The following is a 22,980-nucleotide window of genomic DNA, read 5'->3' as shown; positions in this document are numbered from 1 at the left end:
CAGGTGATGAACTGGTTGATATCTCCAAGCAGAATACACTTGTTCCGCCCCCATGAACATGATGTTAAGAAGTTTTTCTTACATATTGAAAAGGTGGCTTACAGTTTGAAATGGCCTCAACGTCAGTGGACGGTGTTGTTGCAAAATGTGTTCAGGGGAAAAGCCCAGGAACCTTATTCTGCCTTACTTATTGATAGGGGTTCGGATTATCAGGTTGTTAAGGTTTACGTTTTGAAAGCTTATGAATTGGTTCCTGAAGCTTAAAGGCAATAGTTTAGGTCTACAGTAAACTACGTTTATAACGAACACGCTTATAACGAACTGACTGATATAGCGAACCTACTTTTTTGTCCCGACTATTTACTGTAGTTATGATGTATATATGCTTATAACGAACTACGGTTATAACGAACTAAAATAAGTGGTCCTTTTGAGTTCGTTATATCCGTAGTTTACTGTACTAAGAAAATGGACGGTTCCGCTTTTGTTGAGTTTGCAAAGGGAGAAGATAGGTGATAGGTGGTGTACTTCAAAGGAGGTCTATAGTGATTTTGATGGTTTGAGGCAGTTGTTTTTTGCTGGAGAATTGTAAGCAGCGTGTGTCAGCGGACATTCGGACAGATCTTGATGAGCAGAAAGAGGATCAGTTACACAAGGCTGGCTGATGATTATTCGCTAACTCCCAGGGTTAGTTTTAAGCAGTCAGGGTTTACTGGCAGGAGTTCGCAGGGTTACAAATTAGGAAAGGACAGTTCATCCCCTCCTAGATGTAGTTCTATTTGTTTGTTGTTTAACGCCGCACTCAGCAATATTCCAGCTATATGACGGGGTCTGTAAATTATTGCGTGGATCGATGATCATGATATTAATCACTGGATTGTCTGGTCCAGACTCGATTATTTTCAGACCGCCGTCATATAGCTGGAATATTGCTGAGTGCGGCGTTAAACAACAAACCAACCAACCAACCTGATTCATGTCACGCCACAGTATGTATTCCTACACCTGGAATGTTTATCAATCTCCTCATTTTTGTCTGTTTTGACTGTTTTTGGTTAAACTATTGTAGATAAAACATGTTTTACGTTGTGGAATTTAATTATAAGCATTGACGCGGATTTCAGTCATGGCGATAAAATGTTTGTGTTTTTGCAAATCCCTGGTCAACCATTTCGTGCTAGATACCACGGTCCGTATGTTATTGACAGAATAGTCAGTGATACTGACTATGTTGTACAAACACACTGTCGTAAAAAGACACAGCTTTGTCATGTCAATATGATTAGAAAGTGTCATGAAATAACTGACTCTGTACCTACTCAGTGTGTTGCCACTGTATCACCTGTGCATATTGCATCAGCTTGTGATACTGATGTGAATAGTGATTTTTGTCAAGTTTTGATGGCATTGCTGACCTGAGCTAAACAAGTATTAGCTAACTTGGATGCAGAGTTCAGTTATTTGTCATCGGAGCAAAAGGCTCAAGTGTCAGAGTTTAATTCAAGAGTTTGCCCACTTGTTCACGGATTTAGTGTGTCATGGTGTAGATGTAGGTGGCGGTGTGCCTATGGGATGAATCCAATAAAGCTTGAAGCTCTTAAGAAAGAGATTTAATAAATGCTGGACAATATAACATTATTGAACCAAGTCATAGTGACTGGAGTTTACCTTGCATTCCTGTGCAGAGTTGCGTCCCTTGAACACGCCAGAAACCTATGATTGTGGGTTCGAATCCCGGTTCGCCCCGATTATGTTTCTAGATTTCTCAGCACCATCCCCGTGCTCGTGGGTTTCACCGTTAAACGTCTGAGACCTGCATCATTTCGGGCTTTCCTCCCACATTAAGCTTACACGCCGTGATATAACTGGAATACTGTTAAAAGCGGCGTTAAACCCAACTCACTCACTCATTCATCTAATACCAAGAATCGATGATTGCATCGACAGAATCGGTAAAGCCAAGTACGTAATCAAGTTTGACCAACTGAAGGGGAATTGAAAGATTCCATTGACTGGGCGTGCCAAGAGGGTATCAGCTTTTGTGTCTCCAGATGGACTTTACCCATATAAACTTATGCGATGTGGACTCAAGAGTGCTCCAGTCATCTTCCAGTCTCAGCAATGACATTTCAGCCAATCTTGAGGTTGTTGAGGCCCACGTTGACGATGACATCAATGATTCCATGGTGTGGGACGAACACCCGAAGAGGATCCGTGCCTTCTTCGAGAGACTCACCGAAGCCAAGTTGACTGTAATTCTAGCGAAAAGTGAATTTCCACAGGCATATATACAATTTTTAGGTCATGTCATGTGCCAAGGTCAGGTACAACCCGTACAAGCATAGGTGGAAGCTATTTAAACATCCCAAGTTCCGAAACACAAAAAGGAACTTTTTTCATACGCGTCAGATTTCTGCGTATGGCTGGATACTACCGTAAATTTTGTTAAATTTTTTAACATGTGGTAGCCCTTCTCAATAGTTTGCTGGGCAAAAAGGTTTAATTTGTTTGGGACAGTAATTGTCAGGCTGCTTTCGAGAAAATTAAATCGCATGAATGTTCCTGTTCTCCAAGAACCAATCTTTCAAATTAGATGCTAGTGACACTGGTGCTGGAGCTGTCCTGTTACAGGAAAATGCATCAGGCTTTGATCATCCTTCTTTGAGTGGCATTTAGAAGTTGATGTGATGAAGTAAGACGAGTTCTATGGATGAACAACTTCTTTATTACAATTAGTGCGACGTTTCGGTGTAGATCCTAACACCTTTATCAAGCAAGTGATGGATAGTGCTAAACAACATAGGTATATATACTTATTGACATCTAAGTTTATACAGTGACTGTCAACAAGTATATATACCTATGTTGTTTAGCACTATCCATCACTTGCTTGATAAAGGTGTTAGGATCTACACCGAAACGTCGCACTAATTGTAATAAAGAAGTTGTTCATCCATAGAACTCGTCTTACTTTGATCATCCTGTTTGTTATTATTCAAGAAAATTTGACAAACATCAGAGAAATTATTCCACCACTGAAACAGAAACTCTTGCTTTATTGTTAGCGTTGCAACAATTTAAAGTGTACATAGATACTACTTTGTTTCCTATTCAAGTGTACACTGATCACAATCCAGTGACTTTTCTTCATAAAATGAAGAACAAAAAACAACACTTCATGCGCTTGAGCTTGTCTTTGCAAGAAGTTGATTTAGACATCAAGCATATCAAAGGCAACGTTATTGCAGGTGCATTGTCTCGAGTTGGTTGAATGTGATGAGTGAGTGAGTGAGTGAGTGAGTGAGTGAGTGAGTGAGTGAGTGAGTGAGTGAGTGTGGTTTTTCGCCGCTTGTAGCAATATTCCAGCAATATCACAGCAGGGGAATCCAGAAATGGGATTCATACATTGTACCCATGTCGGGAATCGCCACACCGCCTCTTTGACTACAAGCATGATTTTCAATTTTGTGACCATTTCTCTTATGATTTAAACATATTTATTTTCACAAAAATGTGAAAATGGATTGGTAAACGAGCAAAGCACTTATTTTAATATATTACACATAATGCATGATACAATACATACATCAGTGAAGGTTAAATGTTACAAATGCATTATACATGCCAAGCTAGATGTGTATATATCTACAGTTTATATAAAACAATTAATTTACTTAACTGAAAATATGCCAGTTTTTAATATGAAGTTTTTAATAGAATGTAATCTTTGGCTTTGATCTTCCTTACTCAAATACGAGTTCCCAAAGGGCGTTGTTTGTAAAGAATAACCATGTTGGTAAAAATACATTTCATTTCGAAGAACATAGTAATTTGTACACACAAAAAAGAAGTGTAAAGCATCTTCGGTATGATATCCACAGGAACAAGTTTTTATAGTCAAGACATATCTGTCATACTGATCTGCTTTAAGATCGCTGCAGCCAAGCCTGAGGCGACTGTGAATAATTTGACAGAATTTAAATCCCAGTTTATACCATTATCTTCCCTTACATGTAGCAAATTCTTAAATTGTGTAATGGTCTCTGCCCCGTTAGGTTTTCTGGTAACATATACCAAAGTGTTGTTGTAGTGTTGTTATAAATGAATCTGCATAAGCTTTCGTTTTACACTTCACTGTTTGAAGATTATTTTGTCCCTTAAGTAATAATTCATGCTTTTCGAAACTGTATTAGGAATAAACCTACAAGGATATTCGGGTGAGAGATGATTATTCATTTTGTAAAACATTACCAATTTTGAATTGTAATTTCTGTCTTTTACAATTTGCTCACTGTAAATTTTCGTGGAGGATGTGAGTAGAGAGGACACAGTCGTGGAGGATGGGTGTAGAGAGGACGTGGTCGTGGAGGATGTGTAGGGAGAGGACACGGTCTTGGAGGATGTGAGTATAGAGGACGTGGTCGTGGAGGATGTGAGTATAGAGGACACGGTCGACGAGGATGTGAGTATAGAGGACGTGGTCGTGGAGGATGTGAGTAGAGAGGACACGGTCGTGGAGGATGTGAGTAGAGAGGACACGGTCGTGGAGGATGTGAGTAGAGAGGACACGGTCGTGGAGGATGTGAGTAGAGAGGACACGGTCGTGGAGGATGTGAGTAGAGAGGACACGGTCGTGGAGGATGTGAGTAGAGAGGACGTGGTCGTGGAGGATGTGTAGGGAGAGGACACGGTCGTGGAGGATGTGAGTATAGAGGACGTGGTCGTGGAGGATGTGAGTATAGAGGACACGGTCGACGAGGATATGAGTATAGAGGACGTGGTCGTGGAGGATGTGAGTAGAGAGGACACGGTCGTGGAGGATGTGAGTATAGAGGACACGGTCCTGGTGGATGTGTGTAGAGAAGACACGGTCGTGGAGGATGTGAGTAGAGAGGACACAGTCGTGGAGGATGTGTGTAGAGAGGACACGGTCGTGGAGGATGTGAGAAGAGAGGACGTGGTCGTGGAGGATGTGAGAAGAGAGGACGTGGTCGTGAAGGATGAGTAGAGAGGACGTGGTCGTGGAGGGTGTGTGTAGAGAGGACGTGGTCGTGGAGGATAGTGAGTGAGTGAGTGAGTTGGGTTTAACGCCGCTTTTAACAGTATTCCAGTCATATCGCGGAGTGTCAGCTTAATGTGGGAGGAAAGCCCAAGTGATGCAGGTCTCAAACGTTTACCACTTCAGTGAAACCCACGAGCACGGGTATGGTGCTGACAAACCTAGAAACATAATCGGGGCGAACCGGGATTCGAACCCACAATCATAGGTTTCTGGCGTGCCTAAGGGACGCAACTCTGCACAGCGAATCGCGGCGCCTTAGACGACTGGGCGACCCGTGTCCCCTTCGTGGAGGATAAGTAGAGTGGACGCCGTCGTGGAGGATGAGTAGAGAGGACGAGGTCGTGGAGGACACGGTCGTAGAGGGTGTGTGTAGAGTGAACGAGGTCGTGGAGGATGAGTAGAGAGGACGCGGTCGTGGAGGACGTGGTCGTGGAGAATGTGAGTAAATAGGACGTGGTCGTGGAGGATGTGTGTAGAGAGGATGTGGTAGTAGAGGGTGTGTGTGTAGAGGACGCGGTCGTGGAGGATGTGAATGATTTGCTCTTTCTGAACATATGTTATGAATAACCTCAGAACAAAATTATATTTTTGACACAGAGTGATGGATTCCTTAGAGTACACCCCCTGTGCTTCGTCAGAAGACCCGGATGTCACTCCGGTGAGGACGCCACCTCAAGTCCCGGATGTCACTCCGGTGAGGACGCCCCTTTTGCAGCGCATCATGCTGAAGTTGGGAAACTCCGTGTACAGAAGGAAACTGTACTACATGCTGGGGATGTACATTTCGTCTTTCTTCACTGTAAGTGTTTCGTATGAGCTCGGTGACTGGACTTGGCAAGCAGTTATCAAAAGCAAAGTAAAGATTAAATAAAAAATTAAAATTCAGTCGCCAGCCTTATAAAACTATTGTCATCAGTCTGAGAGCAGTAAACCCAGCTGTAATTTTCACATTCTCACGCAAGTCACTAACTAGGTGAAAGGCGAGAGCAAGACCTATAGTCTGAGTACACATAGGATTGTCACAAAGACTAGTTCTGTGTATGTAGTACATATGTATGACCTGATTCAATTTCGTTTTACATGACATTGGCATGCCATGATATAACTGACATATCATTATATAACTGACAGACCATGATATAACTGACATATCATCATATAACTGACATATCATCATATAACTGACAGACCATGATATACCTGACATATCATCATATAACTGACAGACCATGATATAACTGACATATCATCATATAACTGACATATCATCATATAACTGATATACCATGATATAACTGACAGACCATCATATAACTGACAGACCATGATATAACTGACAGACCATCATATAACTGACATACCATCATATAACTGACATACCATGATATAACTAACAGACCATCATATAACTGACAGACCATCATATAACTGACAGACCATCATATAACTGACATATCATCATATAACTGACAGACCATGATATAACTGACAGACCATGATATAACTGACATATCATCATATAACTGACAGACCATGATATAACTGCCATACCATCTTATAACTGACAGACCATCATATAACTGACAGACCACCATATAACTGACATATCATCATATAACTGACAGACCATGATATAACTGACAGACCATGATATAACTGACATACCATCATATAACTGACATACCATCATATAACTGACATACCATCATATAACTGACATACCATGATATAACTAACAGACCATCATATAACTGACAGACCATCATATAACTGACAGACCATCATATAACTGACATATCATCATATAACTGACAGACCATGATATAACTGACAGACCATGATATAACTGACATATCATCATATAACTGACAGACCATGATATAACTGCCATACCATCTTATAACTGACAGACCATCATATAACTGACAGACCACCATATAACTGACATATCATCATATAACTGACAGACCATGATATAACTGACAGACCATGATATAACTGACATACCATCATATAACTGACAGACCATCATATAACTGACAGACCATGATATAACTGACATACCATCATATAACTGACAGACCATCATATAACTGAGAGACCATCATATAACTGACATATCACCGTATAACTGACAAACCATGATATAACTGACATATCATCATATAACTGACAGACCATGATATAACTGACATATCATCATATAACTGACAGACCATGATATTACTGACAGACCATCATATAACTGACAGACCATGATATAACTGACATATCATCATATAACTGACAGACCATGATATACCTGACATATCATCATATAACTCACAGACCATGATATAACTGACATATCATCATATAACTGACATATCATCATATAACTGACATACCATCATATAACTGACAGACCATCATATAACTGACAGACCATGATATAACTGACAGACCATCATATAACTGACATACCATCATATAACTGACATACCATGATATAACTAACAGACCATCATATAACTGACAGACCATCATATAACTGACAGACCATCATATAACTGACAGACCATGATATAACTGACAGACCATGATATAACTGACATATCATCATATAACTGACAGACCATCATATAACTGCCATACCATCATATAACTGACAGACCATTATATAACTGACAGACCATCATATAACTGACATATCATCATATAACTGACAGACCATGATATAACTGACAGACCATGATATAACTGACATATCATCATATAACTGACAGACCATGATATTACTGACAGACCATCATATAACTGACAGACCATCATATAACTGACATATCATCATATAACTGACAGACCATGATATAACTGACAGACCATGATATAACTGACAGACCATCATATAACTGACAGACCATCATATAACTAACATATCATCATATAACTGACAGACCATGATATAAGTGACATACAATTATATACCTGACAGACCAGAATATAAATGGCATTAAATGATATTAAATGTAACGGGAAAGCTGTACTTTTATGATAGAAAAGCGTCTTAGAGTTTGGTTTGATTTGAATAATCTTTAATCTGAATCTCAACTATTCAACGGCTGACAATCTATTTATACTGCAAGCTTCATGTTCCAAATATTTATGTAAACCTAGGGGTCGCTTTTATTGTACATTTGAAGATTTCAAAAAAAGCTTTCGATCATGTGGATAGTGAGAAAATGTCATATTTACTTCTTATCAAATGGGAGATTGTTTCAAGTTTTAAAAATAATGTATTCATCGGTAAAGGCTTGTGTTAAAACACAATCTGGTAGAACACAGTGCTTCTTAACATCTAGTGGTGTACGCCAGGGATGTATATTAAGTCCAGTTTGTTTATTTATTTTCAATAATGAGCTCTCAACAGAAATAAATAACGAATGTCATCATGGTGTGTTTGTCACACAAGATATTAGAGATTTAATGTTACTTCTATTTGCTGATGATATAATGTTTTCATACTCTGTTAATGGTCTACAGAAACAATTGAATGTATTACATTCTTTTTGCAGAAGATGGGGATTGGAAGTTAATTTGTCAAAAACAAATGTAATTGTTTTCAGAAATGGAGGTATCACTGCCAAAAATGAAAAATGGACATATAGTAATATCGCCTTAAAAAATGTTACTTACTATAAATATTGAGGCTTGACGCTATCATCTAAACTATCATGGTCAGTTGTGTGCAAACAACTGGCATCGCAAGCATCAAAAGCAATTATACCAATCTGTAATTTTTTTCAAGCAAAATATACATGTATCCTTTTCTACAGCTTGTACTATATGTGACGGCAACATCGCGCCAAGCTTGCTATATGGAGCAGAAATATGGGGCGCAAAATATAATGACGCTTTTGAAAAAGTACATGCTTACTACTTTAAGCGTTTTTTAATGGTTGAAAAAATATGCTTCCAACAAAGCTATTTTAGGTGAAACAGGACGTTATCCCATTCATGTATTAAGTCAACTTCGAATGACAAAATATTGGTTAAAATTACTGAGGATGGAGCCGCAAAGATATTCTTACCAATGTAATAAACTACTGAAAGCTCTTGACGACAAATATTTCTTATTTTCATGTGGCTATTCCTTTGTGTGGATATCCCAAGATGTAGGGGATACAAATTTGTTCTTAAACGTTACAGGATATGTATAGTCAAAACTGGCACGATGGTATATCTTCTTCTCGTTTCCTTAGCCATTACAAGGATATCTAGTCTGCTATGGAACCAGAGAAGTATATAAGTATCTATCTATCTATCTATCTATCTATAAAATGATATAACTGACATACCAGGATATAACTGACATACCATCATATAATCAGGGGTAGAATATGTCTTCAGCAACCCATGCTTGCCGTAAAAGGCGACTATACTTGCCGTAAAAGGCGACTATGGGATCGGGATCGGGTGGTCAGGCTCGCTGACTTGCGTGATACATGTCATCGATCCCAATTGCGTGGATCGATGATCATGATGTTAATCACTGGATTGTCTGATCCAGATTCGATTATTTACAGACCGCGGTCATAAAGCTGGAATATTGATGAGTGCGGCGTTAAACAAGAAACAAACCAACAAACAAACCAACAAACCATCATATAACTGACATACAATCATATAACTGGCGTACCAAGATATAACTGACATACCAGGATATAACTAGCATACCAGGATATAACTGACATACCATCATATAACTGACATACCAGTATACAAATGATATACCAGGATATAACTGACATAAAATCATATCTGACAGAAGAAAATATAATTGACATACCAGGGTATAACTGACATACCAGGATATAACTGACATACCAGGATATAGCCGACATACCAGGGTATAACTACCATACCGTCATATAACTGAAATACCATGATATAACTGACATACAATCATACCTGACAGAAGAGAATATAACTGACATACCAGGATATAACTGACATACCAGGATATAACTAGCATACCAGGATATAACTGACATACCATCATATAACTGACATACCAGTATACAAATGACATACCAGGGTATAACTGACATACAATCATATCTGACATAAGTGAATATATTTGACATACCAGGGTATAACTGACATACCAGGATATAACTGACATACCAGGGTATAACTGATAAACTTCATATAACTGAAATACCATGATATAACTAGCATACCAGGATATAACTGACATACCATCATACAACTGATACCAGTATACCAATGATATACAAGGATATAACTGACATACCAGGATATAACCGACATACCATCATAAACTGACATACCAGGGTATAACTAACCTACCAGGATATAACCGACATACCATCATAAGAACTGACATACCAGGGTATAACTAACATACCAGGATATAACTGACATACCATCATAAAACTGACACATTAGGGGGTAACTGCCTTTCCAGTAAAGCAGTGTCAAATCGTGTGGCTATTATATGGTCACAAAAGTAGGAGGATTTAATGAGTGATTAAATAGTGTGCCTGCGTTGATGTCAATGTATCCAAGTTTGTTTACAAGTAATGTGCTGTGAATTTGAAAAAAAACATTTTTCTGTCGTGTTGGAATTGATAGTGATGACGAGGGGTAATCTCGTCATTCTGGACTCAGGAATGTAAATGTGCACTAGACCTCACAACCGTGTCAATGTAGTTGCTAGTGGGACTGATTTGGTCATCAAGAGAATATGACATACGTAAAGTACTCTGTATCTCACAGGGATTGATAGTGGGACTGAAGGGGCCAGCCTTCCTCGACCTTCAGCAGATTACTGGTGTAGGCACAAGCCAGGGTGCTGCATTCTTCACAGCTGCAGCCGTTGGGGGAGTAGTTGGAAGTTTGGTCGGCGGTGCTCTCTATGACAGATTCAACCGTCACATAGTGTTGTTTGTGTCATCCTTCCTGTATGCTGTGACGTGTGCAATCATTCCCTGGTGTTCTGTGTACTGGTCAATGGTCATGATGTTCCTGATACACGAGCTGGTTACAGGTGCTGCCAGGTCAGGTAAGACAATATGCCTCTACTACAGCACAACTCAGCTGGTTACAGGTACTGCCAGGTCAGGTAAGACACCATGTCTCTACTACAGCACATCCCAGCTGGTTACAGGTGCTGCCAGGTCAGGTAAGACACCATGTCTCTACTACAGCACATCCCAGCTCATTACAGGTGCTGCCAGGTCAGGGAAGACACTATGACTCTACTACAGCACATCCCAGCTGGTTACAGGTGCTGCCAGGTCAGGTAAGACACCATGTCTCTACTACAGCACATCTCAGCTGGTTACAGGTGCTGCTAGGTCAGGTAAGACACCATGTCTCTACTACAGCACATCTCAGCTGGTTACAGGTGCTGCCAGGTCAGGTAAGACACTATGTCTCTACTACAGCACATCCCAGCTGGTTACAGGTGCTGCTGGGTCAGGTAAGACACCATGTCTCTACTACAGCACATCTCAGGTGGTTACAGGTGCTGCCAGGTCAGGTAAGACACCATGTCTCTACTACAGCACATCTCAGCTGGTTACAGGTGCTGCCAGGTCAGGTAAGACACCATGTCTCTACTACAGCACATCTCAGCTGGTTACAGGTGCTGCCAGGTCAGGTAAGACACTATGTCTCTACTACAGCACATCCCAGCTGGTTACAGGTACTGCCGGGTCAGGTAAGACACTATGCCTCTACTACAGCACATCTCAGCTCGTAACAGGTGCTGCCAGGTCAGGTAAGACACTATGCCTCTACTACAGCACATCCCAGCTGGTTACAGGTGCTGCCAGGTCAGGTAAGACACTATGCCTCTACAACAGCAGATTTCAGCTGGTTACAGGTGCTGCTAGGTGAGGTAAGACACTATGCCTCTACTACAGCACATCCCAGCTCGTAACAGGTGCTGCCAGGTCAGGTAAGACATTAAGCCTCTATTACAACACATCTCAGCTGGTTACAGGTGCTGCCAGGTCAGGTAAGACACTATGCCTCTACAACAGCATATTTCAGCTGGTTACAGGTGCTGCTAGGTGAGGTAAGACACTATGTCTCTACTACAGCACATCCAAGCTGGTTACAGGTGCTGCCAGGTCAGGTAAGACACTAAGCCTCTACTACAGCACATCCCAACTGGTTACTGGTGCTGCCAGGTCAGGTAAGACACTAAGCCTCTATTACAACACATCTCGGCTGGTTACAGGTGCTGCCAGGTCAGGTAAGACACCATGTCTCTACTACAGCACATCCCAGCTCGTAACAGGTGCTGCCATGTCAGGTAAGACATTATGCCTCTACAACAGCACATCTCAGCTGGTTACAGGTGCTGCTAGGTGAGGTAAGACACTATGCCTCTACAACAGCACATCCCAACTGGTTACTGGTGCTGCCAGGTCAGGTAAGACACTTAGCCTCTATTACAACACATCTCGGCTGGTTACAGGTGCTGCCAGGTCAGGTAAGACACTAAGCCTCTACTACAGCACATCCCAGCTGGTTACAGGTGCTGCCAGGTCAGGTAAGACACCATGTCTCTACTACAGCACATCCCAGCTCGTAACAGGTGCTGCCATGTCAGGTAAGACATTATGCCTCTACAACAGCACATCTCAGCTGGTTACAGGTGCTGCTAGGGGAGGTAAGACACTAAGCCTCTATTACAACACATCTCAGCTGGTTACAGGTGCTGCCAGGTCAGGTAAGACACTAAGCCTCTATTACAACACATCTCAGCTGGTTACAGGTGCTGCTAGGGGAGGTAAGACACTAAGCCTCTATTACAACACATCTCAGCTGGTTACAGGTGCTGCCAGGTCAGGCAAGACGCTAAGCCTCTATTACAACATCATCACGGTTTATTCCTATTACAGGTCTCAAACGTTTACCACTTCAGTGAAACCCACGAGCACGGGTATGGTGCTGACAAACCTAGAAACATAATCGGGGCGAACCGGGATTCGAACCCACAATCATAGGTTTCTGGCGTGCTCAAGGGGCGCAACTCTGCACAGCGAATCGCGGCGCCTTAGACGACTCACTCACCCTGCCCAGGCACAACTTCAAACCTTTTTTGCGTGATTGGAATTTCCATTCAACAAGCATTAACGGTTTTAATACACCCTTAACACAATAGCACGTGCTAATCGCTGGATGCAAGTCTGACAAGTCATACCGCAAGCTCAAAATATTTTCGAGCCAACTACATGCAACATGCACAACCCCTGTGAAGATCCGGTTTACCGTAAGAGTCGACTGAAGGGATTGCGTGGTCAGGCTTGCTGACTTGATTGATGCATGTCACCGTATCCCAATTGCATAGATCGATTCTCATGATGTTAATCACTGGACTGTCTGGTCAGGTTCGATTATTTACCGACTTCCGTCATATAGCGACATTAAAGAATAGACAAACAAACAACCTGTTTAACGAATATTTCTCTTCCTCTGTTCCAGGTACGAATGTGGAGATCGCGGAAGAGTTTGGAGACGAGGGCAAACCCTTCATGCAAGCACTGCATTTCTCCTTCTCTCTCGGGGCAACCGTCGCCCCCTTTGTCCTTGAACCATTCCTCTCCCAGGAACCTGAGTTGGATACAACAAACACTTCTTTCACAACAAGTGACCCCTCCTTCAACACAACAGCCTTCAACATGACGACGGCTATTGCACCTCGCAGACCAGAAAGTAATATCCACTATGGCTTTCTCATCGTGGCTATTCTTGCAGGGTTGTCTTCCTTCGTGTTCCTCATCAAATTCTTCCTTGAAAAGAACAAGAAGGGTATAAGTAGCATTCGACGGATGGACGCACAAAGGGACCATGATGAAGAAGAAGGTCCAGTGAGGAAGAAGAGAATTCTCCCTCGACGACTTCTCATCATCACACTGGCACTCTTTGCCCTCTTCTACTTCTTCCTGGATGAGGTGGAAGACACCTCCCCATCTTTCCTGGCTTTGTTTGTCGTGAAGCAGATGAATTGGACCAAGAAATATGGTGGACGCCTGTCCTCCGCTTTCTGGGGATCCTACACAGCTGGGAGGGGGGTTGGCATCGTCCTCATCAGTTTCGTCACACACGCCCAGTTCTTCACCATCTGCTGCATCGTCCTCTGTGTGTCTCAGCTCGGTCTCCTCCTGTCAGCCACCTATGGATTTGGTACTGGTATCTGGATCAGCGTTGTTGGTATAGGACTGGCAATCTCAGTGGTGTTCCCCGCAAGTCTCACCTGGACAGAAAAGGAGCTTGTCCAACTCTCAGGGAAGCTGATGGGTGTCATCTTTGTTGCCTTGAGTCTCGGTGGACTTGCAAACCCTCAGATTATTGGCGTCACCATGGATCTGTATTCACCAATATGGTACAGTTATGTTCTGTTTGCTGAGAGCGTCTTGTTTTCCATCACCTTCCTAGTTCTGGTGACTTTAGTAAAGAAGGTACTCTCTAAACACAAACATGAATTTAAAGAAAGAGATTAATAACAACAGGGTGATCCTTTGAAGCAAATAAACTAAGCCCGCTTACTAACCCCTCAGTCCGAAATTTCCCATTTCTAGGGGTACGAATTCGTTTGGGTAACGAATTTACATACACCTCAAAGTGCAAGACAGCAGGCTGGCCACTAAACACATTGTTTTTTGCAAGTCAATTGAATTTGTTATTTTTTCAGAATATGCACAGTGGTTACAAAAATAACAACAGAAAATTTATTGTGTACAGTTCTGAGAGAGTCACACGGGAAGAGCTATAATATTATATAGCAGTTGCTTTCTTAGTTTAAAAAGAATCTTCAAATAAAATAACAAATATAGGATATTTGCAAATTAATTAGATCAACAACTGCATAGATAATATCGCAATACGTTTTTCTAAAGCAGGATTAATGGAAGAAGATAATATGTTTTGGATTACAGATATATTTTATCATGAGTTGAGTGGGTAGGTTTAACGCTGTCTTAAGCAGTATTCCTCTTCTAATACTAGGATATAGCTTCTATCTTCTGTCAGTTTTATGTGGGAGGAAAGCCAGAAGCAATGCAGGTTTCAGACGTTTACCTAGAAACGTATCACCAAACATAGGTAATATAAACGAAATCTTACATCAATTATATTTTGAAAAAATGACCCTCAACCAAAAAACCTGTGACCAGAGCATACCCTTTTTTAATCTTGAATAACTTATGCTTACATGGAAAACGAACGATTTTCATGGTAAATATTCATGGACTGATAAGTTGTGCAAAGGAACTTGGGATGACAATAGTCTGTATTTTATTGTTTGATATGCATTACAGTAAACTATGTTTACACCTAACACGCTTATAACGAATTGACCGATATAACGAACTTACTTTTTAGCCCCGACCATTTGTTTTATAAATGCTGTATATATGCTTATAACGAAGTACGCTTATAACGACCTGAAATTAATGGTCCCTTCGAGTTCGTTATAACCGAAGTTTGTTGTACTTAGAAGTTGACGGATGACAGGATAAGTTTTCATGGGTGTGGTGATTATTGTTAAATGAGTTCATAGTAGGCGGATGGGATGAAATAACCCTGATCTCTGTTGATTGATGGCTTGTGGCGGCGAATGTTGACTGCGTCTGTCTGTTCTCTTTTAGTGAAGTCATGGAGGTTGTTGGAGAGGATTTGGACGTTTTCCCGGTTGTTGTTGTGATGGGGACAGTTGCTGATATAGTCCGAGGTGGATGCTTTTTTGTCCGATTTAATGGTGGAGGTTTTGTTTTTGTGACACCTATGCAAACTGATCCTGTTTAATTGGCTTCATGTCGCTTTGGCTTCCACCTATGTGTCTCTGTCCAATGTTGTGACAGTATTATCCAATTGTTGTTACTGTTAATCCTCTACCTACTATATATTCTGTACAATGTTCCTCAGTCTTGCTTGACAACGGTATAAGGATCCAGACCGAAACGTCGCCTTTAGAGTATTAGTGTGGGAGGAAAGCCCGAAGTGATGCAGGTCACAGAAGATGTTATCCATAAACTGTGTCCAGCAAAAGGACTTCCAAGCCAGCAAATGGAAAAGACATTGTTCTACCTTGTGTGTTGGAGAAACGCCCCAATTTTCGTTTTTGGAATAGATGTGCAGGTCTTTTGAAACACTTTGCAGTGACCAAATCTTTTGAAATATTTTGGAAACATTGAAAGGGTTTCATTGCCTATCCAACCGTGTTGAAATAACCACAATGGTGTCGCGCATGCGCGTGCGGTAGCACCCTAACAGAGGCGTCTGACGTCAATTTGGACACCTTCAAACGGTTGTATTTCCCTAACGACCCCTTATAGGTGTGTCGGATTTGGTATCAAACGTCTCAGAATTTGAAGAAAAAATGTGTTTTACACCTCTCCAGCAAAAGGACTTCCAAGTCAGCAAACGGAAAAGACATTGTTCTACCTTGTGTGTTGGAGAAACGCGCCAATTTTCGTTTTGATTTTGGATGACTTATCATCTCACCCTTGTGTCGTTTGACATCAAATATATGAACACTTGTTTTGGAGTTTTAAACCTTTATCAACTGAAATCAAAAGACACTCAGTGATAGTCTCTACACATAAGTGTTTATCAACCATATCTCCAGCACAACAGATTGTGTAATACAGTTGAGAGAGGCACGACGATCTGCTGTTGTGAAGTCCACAGCTGCTGTAGACCTGGAGCTACTCTACCTTGTACTACACAGCATACTTCAATAGTGACATCACCACATTTAAACCAGGCCAGGAATATATTTGTCTACTTTGTAATCTGTATTTTAACATCATTTCTACCTAACTGTCACAATGTCAATACATTCATTCATAATATTTTCGATGAATAGTATGTTATGTGAATTAGATCTAGTTTAAGAAGGACGTGGATGGGTCGAGTTCAAGGTTTAATCAGCTAGGAGGAGAGGCAATCTAAACATTCATTACTGGATCCAGGAAATGAAAGGAACATTGTCAGTTTAGGAATTCCTCAATGAAGCACTCAGAGAAAGATTGGTTTGTGGGTTAAGAAATGAGGGTATTCAGAAGAGATTATTAGCTGAAGAAAATGTCTCATATAGTGCCATCAAGATATCTGTGCCATGGTATCGGCGACAAGGTATGCACATGAATTACAGAAACATGGAAACGCTACAGTTGTCACCAGCTGAATTTCCTAAGAAATAGAAAAAATTCACAAGATTTCAGGGATAGTAAATCTCAATGATAAATGTGGATTTTTAGGACATAACCCAAAATTCGATGATGTGAAGCGCGGGGAATGTGAAAATATTGGACAAATAGGACCTTTATGCAATTTTGGGATTACAGAATCAATAAATGATAGCAGTAAATCAGGAAAGAAGGGTAGTTGGAACCAGGTGCTCGCACTCACTTGATCACTGTGATAGTTAAGATGATATCAGGGAAGCATGTCGTTCAGATCTTGGAAAAAAAGAAAGGCAGTCGGGTAGCCTTGTGGTTAAAGCGTTCGCTCGTCACGCCGAAGACCTGCGTTCGATACCCCACATGGGTACAATGTGTGAAGCCCATTTCGGGTGTCCCCCGACGTGATATTGCTGGAATATTGCTAAAAGCGGCGTAAAACCACACTCACTCGCATTAATCAACAATTGCCAAGAGGGACAGCTCCTTTGGGATTGTGCTCAGGGACGGTGATACAGTGATACGTGTGGTGTATATACGAAATAACATTCGACAACCTATCTAACTGGTCCTGTGATGTTGGTATACAGACTAAGACCATAAAACATATGTGCATCATAGCTCAACCATGTCATCCTTACACTATGAAAATAACATAAGATAGACATAATAGGCAAGCTTATTGCTTTGTCTCCGTCAGATGGTAAATGAACAACATGGGGTGAAATTGGGTTTAACGTCGCGTCCAGGATCATTGCACTATACAGATTATAGCCACGTGCATGCACGTGTTTGTGTGTGGCTGCTTGTACTAGTCCGGACTGATGCCGATTCATAGTGCTAGCTCACTGAGATACCATGCCACAGTTTCACATGAATACCCCACTCAGACACAGCGTTCTGGGCTATATTCCTGGTGATTGAGGCTGTATCAAATGGCCTGGCTGCCCATGTATAGCATTAAACCTGAACCATGTACTGGCTGTTCTGGTGTAGCATCACACCCGAAACCTGACTGCACTGGTGTAGCATCATACCCTAACCATTGCCTGGCTGCCCTTGTGTAGCATCCTACCTGAACCAAGGGCTGGTTGCAGGAGTGTAGCATCCTACCCGGACTGTTGCCTGGCTGTACCAGTGTAGCATCATACCCGAATCATGACTGCACTTGTGTAGCTTCGTACCCGAGCCATGGTCTGGTTGCCCTGGTGTAGCATAATATCCGAACCTTGACCTGGTTGCCCTTGTGTAGTATTCAACCCGAACCATGGCCTGGCTGCCCTTGAATAGCATTAAACCCGAACCATGTCCTGGCTGTTCTGGTGTAGCATCACACCCGAACCCTGACTGCAGTTGTGTAGCATAAACCAGAGCCATGACCTGGCTGCCCTTGTATAACATTATGCCCGAAACATGTACTGGCTTTCCTTGTGTAGCATCCCACCAGAACCAAGGCCTGGCTGCACTAGTGTAGCATCTTACCCGAACCACGACCTAGCTGCCCCTGTGCAGCTTCATACCAGAACCCTGGCTGCACTAGGATAGCATCCTACCCTAACCGTGGCCTGGCTACACTGGTGTAACAAGATACCCGAACTGTTGCCTGGCTGTCCCAGTGTAGCATCATACCCGAACCCTGGCTGCACTTGTGTATATCTGTACCCGAATCACGGCCTGGCTGCCTTGGTAAAGCATCGTACCCGAACAATGGCCTGGCTGCCCCGGTGTAGCATCGTGCCCGAACCATGATCTGGCCACCCCTGTGTAGCATCATACCCGAACCATTTCCTTGCTGTTCTGATATAGCCTGATACCAGAACATTGGCTGAACTGGTATAACATCCTATCCTCACGACGGTCTGGCTGCCCTCGTGTAAAATCATACCCGAACCATTGCCTGGCTGCACAGGTGTAGCATCCTGCACAAACTGTTGCCTGGCTGCCCTTGTGTAGCATCATACCGGAACCATGTCCTGTCCTTGTGCAGCTTCATACCAGAACCCTGGCTGTACTAGTATAACATCCTTCCCAAACCGTGGCCTGGTTACACTGGGGTGGTATCCTACCCGAACTGTTGCCTGGCTGTCCCAGTGTAGCATCGTACCCGAATCACGACTGCCCTGGTGTAGCATCTTACCCGAACCACGGTCTGACTGCCTTTGTGCAGCTTCATACCAGAACTCTGGCTGCACTAGTATAGCATCCTACCCTAACCGTGGCCTGGCCCCACTGGTGTAGCAAGATACCAGAACTATTGTCTGGCTGTCCCAGTGTAACATCATACCCGAACCCTGGCTGCACTGTACCCGAAAAATGGCCTGGCTGCCCTGGTGTAGCTTCGGACCCGAACAATGGCCTGGTTGCCCTGGTAAAGCATCGTACCTGAACCATGACCTGGCCGCCCTTGTGTAGCATCATACCCGAACCATGGCCTGGCTTTCCCGGTGTAGCATCCAACCCAAACCATGACCTGGCTGCCCCTACGTAGCAGCATACCCGAACCATGCCCTGCCCAGCTTCATACCAGAACCCTGACTACACTAGTGTAGCATCCTACCCGAACTGTTGCCTGGCTGTCCCAGTGTAGCTTCATACCCGAATCCTGACTGCAATTGTGTAGCTTCGTACCCGGACCATGGCCTGGCTGTCCCAGTGTGGCAGCTTACCCGAATCCTGACAGGATTTGTGTAGCTTCGTACCCGAGTCGTGGCCTGGCTGGCCTGGTGTAGCATCGGACCCGAACTATGACCTGTCTGCCCTCGTGTAGCATTTACCCGAACTACTACCTGGCATTATACACTAACCATTGCATGGCTGCCCTTGTTTAGCATCATATCCGAACCTTCACCTGGCTGCCCTTGTGTAGCATTATACCCGAACAATGGCCTGGCTGCCCTTGTATAGCATTATACCTTAACCATGTACTGGCTGCCCTTGTGTAGCATTAACATAACATTTATTCTGCGCCAGATTCCATTCACCAAGTTAATGCTCATGGCGCTACATAGTTTTAGCAAGTAATGCTGATGAAAGGGGGAGTAGAGTTGATAGTGTTGTCTGAAAAGGTGTGTTTTCAGATGAGCATTAAAGGATGAAAGCGATGGCGACAGCTTAAGATCGGATGGTAGTTTGTTCCATAGCGAGGAAGCGCAGAACTGGAAAGATCTCTGACCAAAGGTTTTGAGACGGGTTTCCGGGACTTGTAACAGGTTGTTATTCTGAGAACGGAGAGATCTGGAAGGCTTGTATTTAGGCAGTAGTTCGGTGAGATAAACTAGTGTCCAAAAGAAACGATACCACCTGTTTGCAACGACATAAAAGAAAAACTAAACAATGCAGAAGTTTAGGATTGGTGTTATGCTTTTGAGAAATCCTTTCACAACATCTGTACAAAAATTTCATTTCAATAAAATCTGTACAACCAATATGACAAGCCTTTAAAGATGGGTGGGGTCGAAAAATGAACATTTTGTTAGAGCACTGATCACAGAAACAACGGGAAATGTCACACCACACGTCTCAAAGTCAAGTCAGTAGCGGGTATGTCCACCGTGAGCATCAATACATGCCAGAACACGCCTACGGACTGATGACGTCAAACGTCTGATGACGTTGGGAGTGATGCGTTGCCATTCCTCGAGGAGACATCGTTCCAAGTCCTGGACGTTGAATGGAGGCACACGGCGACGTCGGATTTGCCGATCGAGGTGGTCCCATAAGTGCTCGATGGGATTCATGTCCGGTGAACATGCGGGCCATGGCAAAACCTGTACGTTGGCGTTGGCAAGGAAGTTCTGTGTCAATCTTGCTGTGTGTGGCCTTGCATTGTCATGTTGGAAAAGGAGTCCACGAGGCTGTTGCTGAATAAAGGGCACCACAACAGGCCGTAGGATGTCATCACGATAACGCTGTGCATTCAGGTTTCCACGAATGACGACAAGCATCGTTTTGACGTCACCACATATGCCACCCCAAACCATTAACCCTCCACCTCCAAACGGCCGGACCTGTTGGATACAGATAGGCGCCAAACGTTCACCAAATCGTCGGTATACAAGCTGCCGTCCATCGTTTCTGAAGATGAGGAATCTGCTCTCATCAGAGAACATAACACGTGCCCAGTCCCGCCGTTGCCAACGTCGAACTCGCCTGGCCCAGATCAATCTGTTGTTCCGGTGTGGATGGCGTCAGGAGCGGTCCGCGGTAGGGATGACGTGGCCGGATACCATACTGCCGTAGTCTCCTGTAGACGGTCTGTCGACTGATCCTGTGTCCCAGTGCTGTAGCCGCCGTGGACGTCGCTGTTACGGTGCGGTTCCTCAGGTGTATTACCCGGATGTAACGATCTTCACGGGGCGTGGTTACTCGTGGGCTTCCACTCCTGGGCCTGTCTGACGTCTGACCTGTCTGACGTAACCACTGCATCAACCTGGTGATAGTGATGCGTGCGCAGCCCAACCTTCTGGCGACGTCGACGTGTGACTCTCCTTGTTGGACCATTCCAACGGCTCTCTCTCTCTCGATGGCTGTCAAACGTGGCATATCTTGTGTTCTTTTTGTTGCTGTGATATCAACGTGTCTGATCAGCCGTTTTATACAGTTTTTATGCACGTGCAGCAAATGCTAGAGAGGGAAATGTCACTTTCACGAAATTTACGTTCTTTCCCGGAAGTGATCACGTGTTCCCGGTATTTTTTATCGACTATGCTGTGTTTGGGATGAGCAATACGAATTGGCATGTTTTCATACTAGACAATTCACTTAGTAAAAAACAATTTTGAAAATACGTTGGTATCGTTTCTTTTGGACACTAGTTTATAATGGGGCTGTTTCCATGTAGCATTTATAGGCCAGGGTTAGAATTTTGAATCAATTCTGGCTTTAAGTGGTAACCAGTGAAGCGACATCAGAGCAGGTGTTACTGGAGTCCATTTTGATGTCCTTGTGACGATACGTGCTGCTGTATTTTGCATTATACCCGAACCATGTACTGGCTGTTATGGTGTAGCATCATACCCGAACCCTGACTGCACTGATGTTGCTTCCTACCCTAACCATTGCCTGGTTGCCCTTGTGTAGCATCATACCCTAACCATGTCCTGACTGCACTGGTGTAGTAGCATCCCTGCCGAACAAAGGCCTGGCTGCACCAGGGTAGCATCTTACCCGAACCGTGTCCTGACTGCCCTGTTGTAGCATCATACCCTAACCATGGCTTGGCTGCCCTGGTGAAGCATCTTACCCAAACCAAGGCCCGGCTGCACTAGTATAGCATCTTACCAAAACCATACCCTAAACATGGCCTGGCTTCTCCGTTGTAGCATTATATCCTAACCATGGCCTGGCTGCCCTGGTGTAGCATTCTTTCCTAACCATGGCCTAGCTGCCCAGGTGAAGCATCGTACCCAAAGCCAGGCCTAGCTGTCCCAGTGCAGCATTATACCCGAACCATGTCCTGTTCTGGTGTAGCATTATATCCTAACCATTGCCTGGATGTCCTGGTGAAGAAGCATCCATCGTACCCGATCCATGGCCTAACTGTCCTGTTGTAGAATCCTACCCTAACCATTGCATGGCTGCCCTAGTGTAGCATCTTACCCGACCTATCGCCTGGTTGCCGTGGTTAAGCATCATACCCGATCCCTCGCCTGACTGTTCTGGTGTAGCATCGTTCTTCAGCTATTGTCCGGGTGAGCTTGTGTAGCATCATACCCG

The 22,980-nt window shown here is 43.1% G+C and overlaps 1 protein-coding gene across 1 annotated transcript in view; it reads left to right on the top strand.

Moving 5' to 3' along the window:
• Positions 1 to 9,275: 9,275 nt before the first annotated feature.
• LOC124123200 (sodium-dependent glucose transporter 1A-like) overlaps positions 9,276 to 22,980 on the top strand; it is a 31,196-nt gene continuing 17,491 nt past the window's right edge. The window contains exons 1-3 of the mRNA XM_048397994.1: positions 9,276 to 9,293; positions 10,844 to 11,129; positions 13,565 to 14,480. Of these exons, the coding sequence (XP_048253951.1) occupies positions 9,276 to 9,293; positions 10,844 to 11,129; positions 13,565 to 14,480 (1,220 nt within the window). The remainder of the gene's footprint in view (positions 9,294 to 10,843; positions 11,130 to 13,564; positions 14,481 to 22,980) is intronic.

This window comes from Haliotis rufescens, unplaced genomic scaffold, assembly GCF_023055435.1.
Source record: "Haliotis rufescens isolate VD_foot unplaced genomic scaffold, xgHalRufe1.0.p SCAF_18, whole genome shotgun sequence".
Taxonomy (NCBI): domain Eukaryota; kingdom Metazoa; phylum Mollusca; class Gastropoda; order Lepetellida; family Haliotidae; genus Haliotis; species Haliotis rufescens.
Note: the sequence above shows the minus strand (reverse complement) of the source record. Positions and strands in the feature narration are given on the sequence as shown.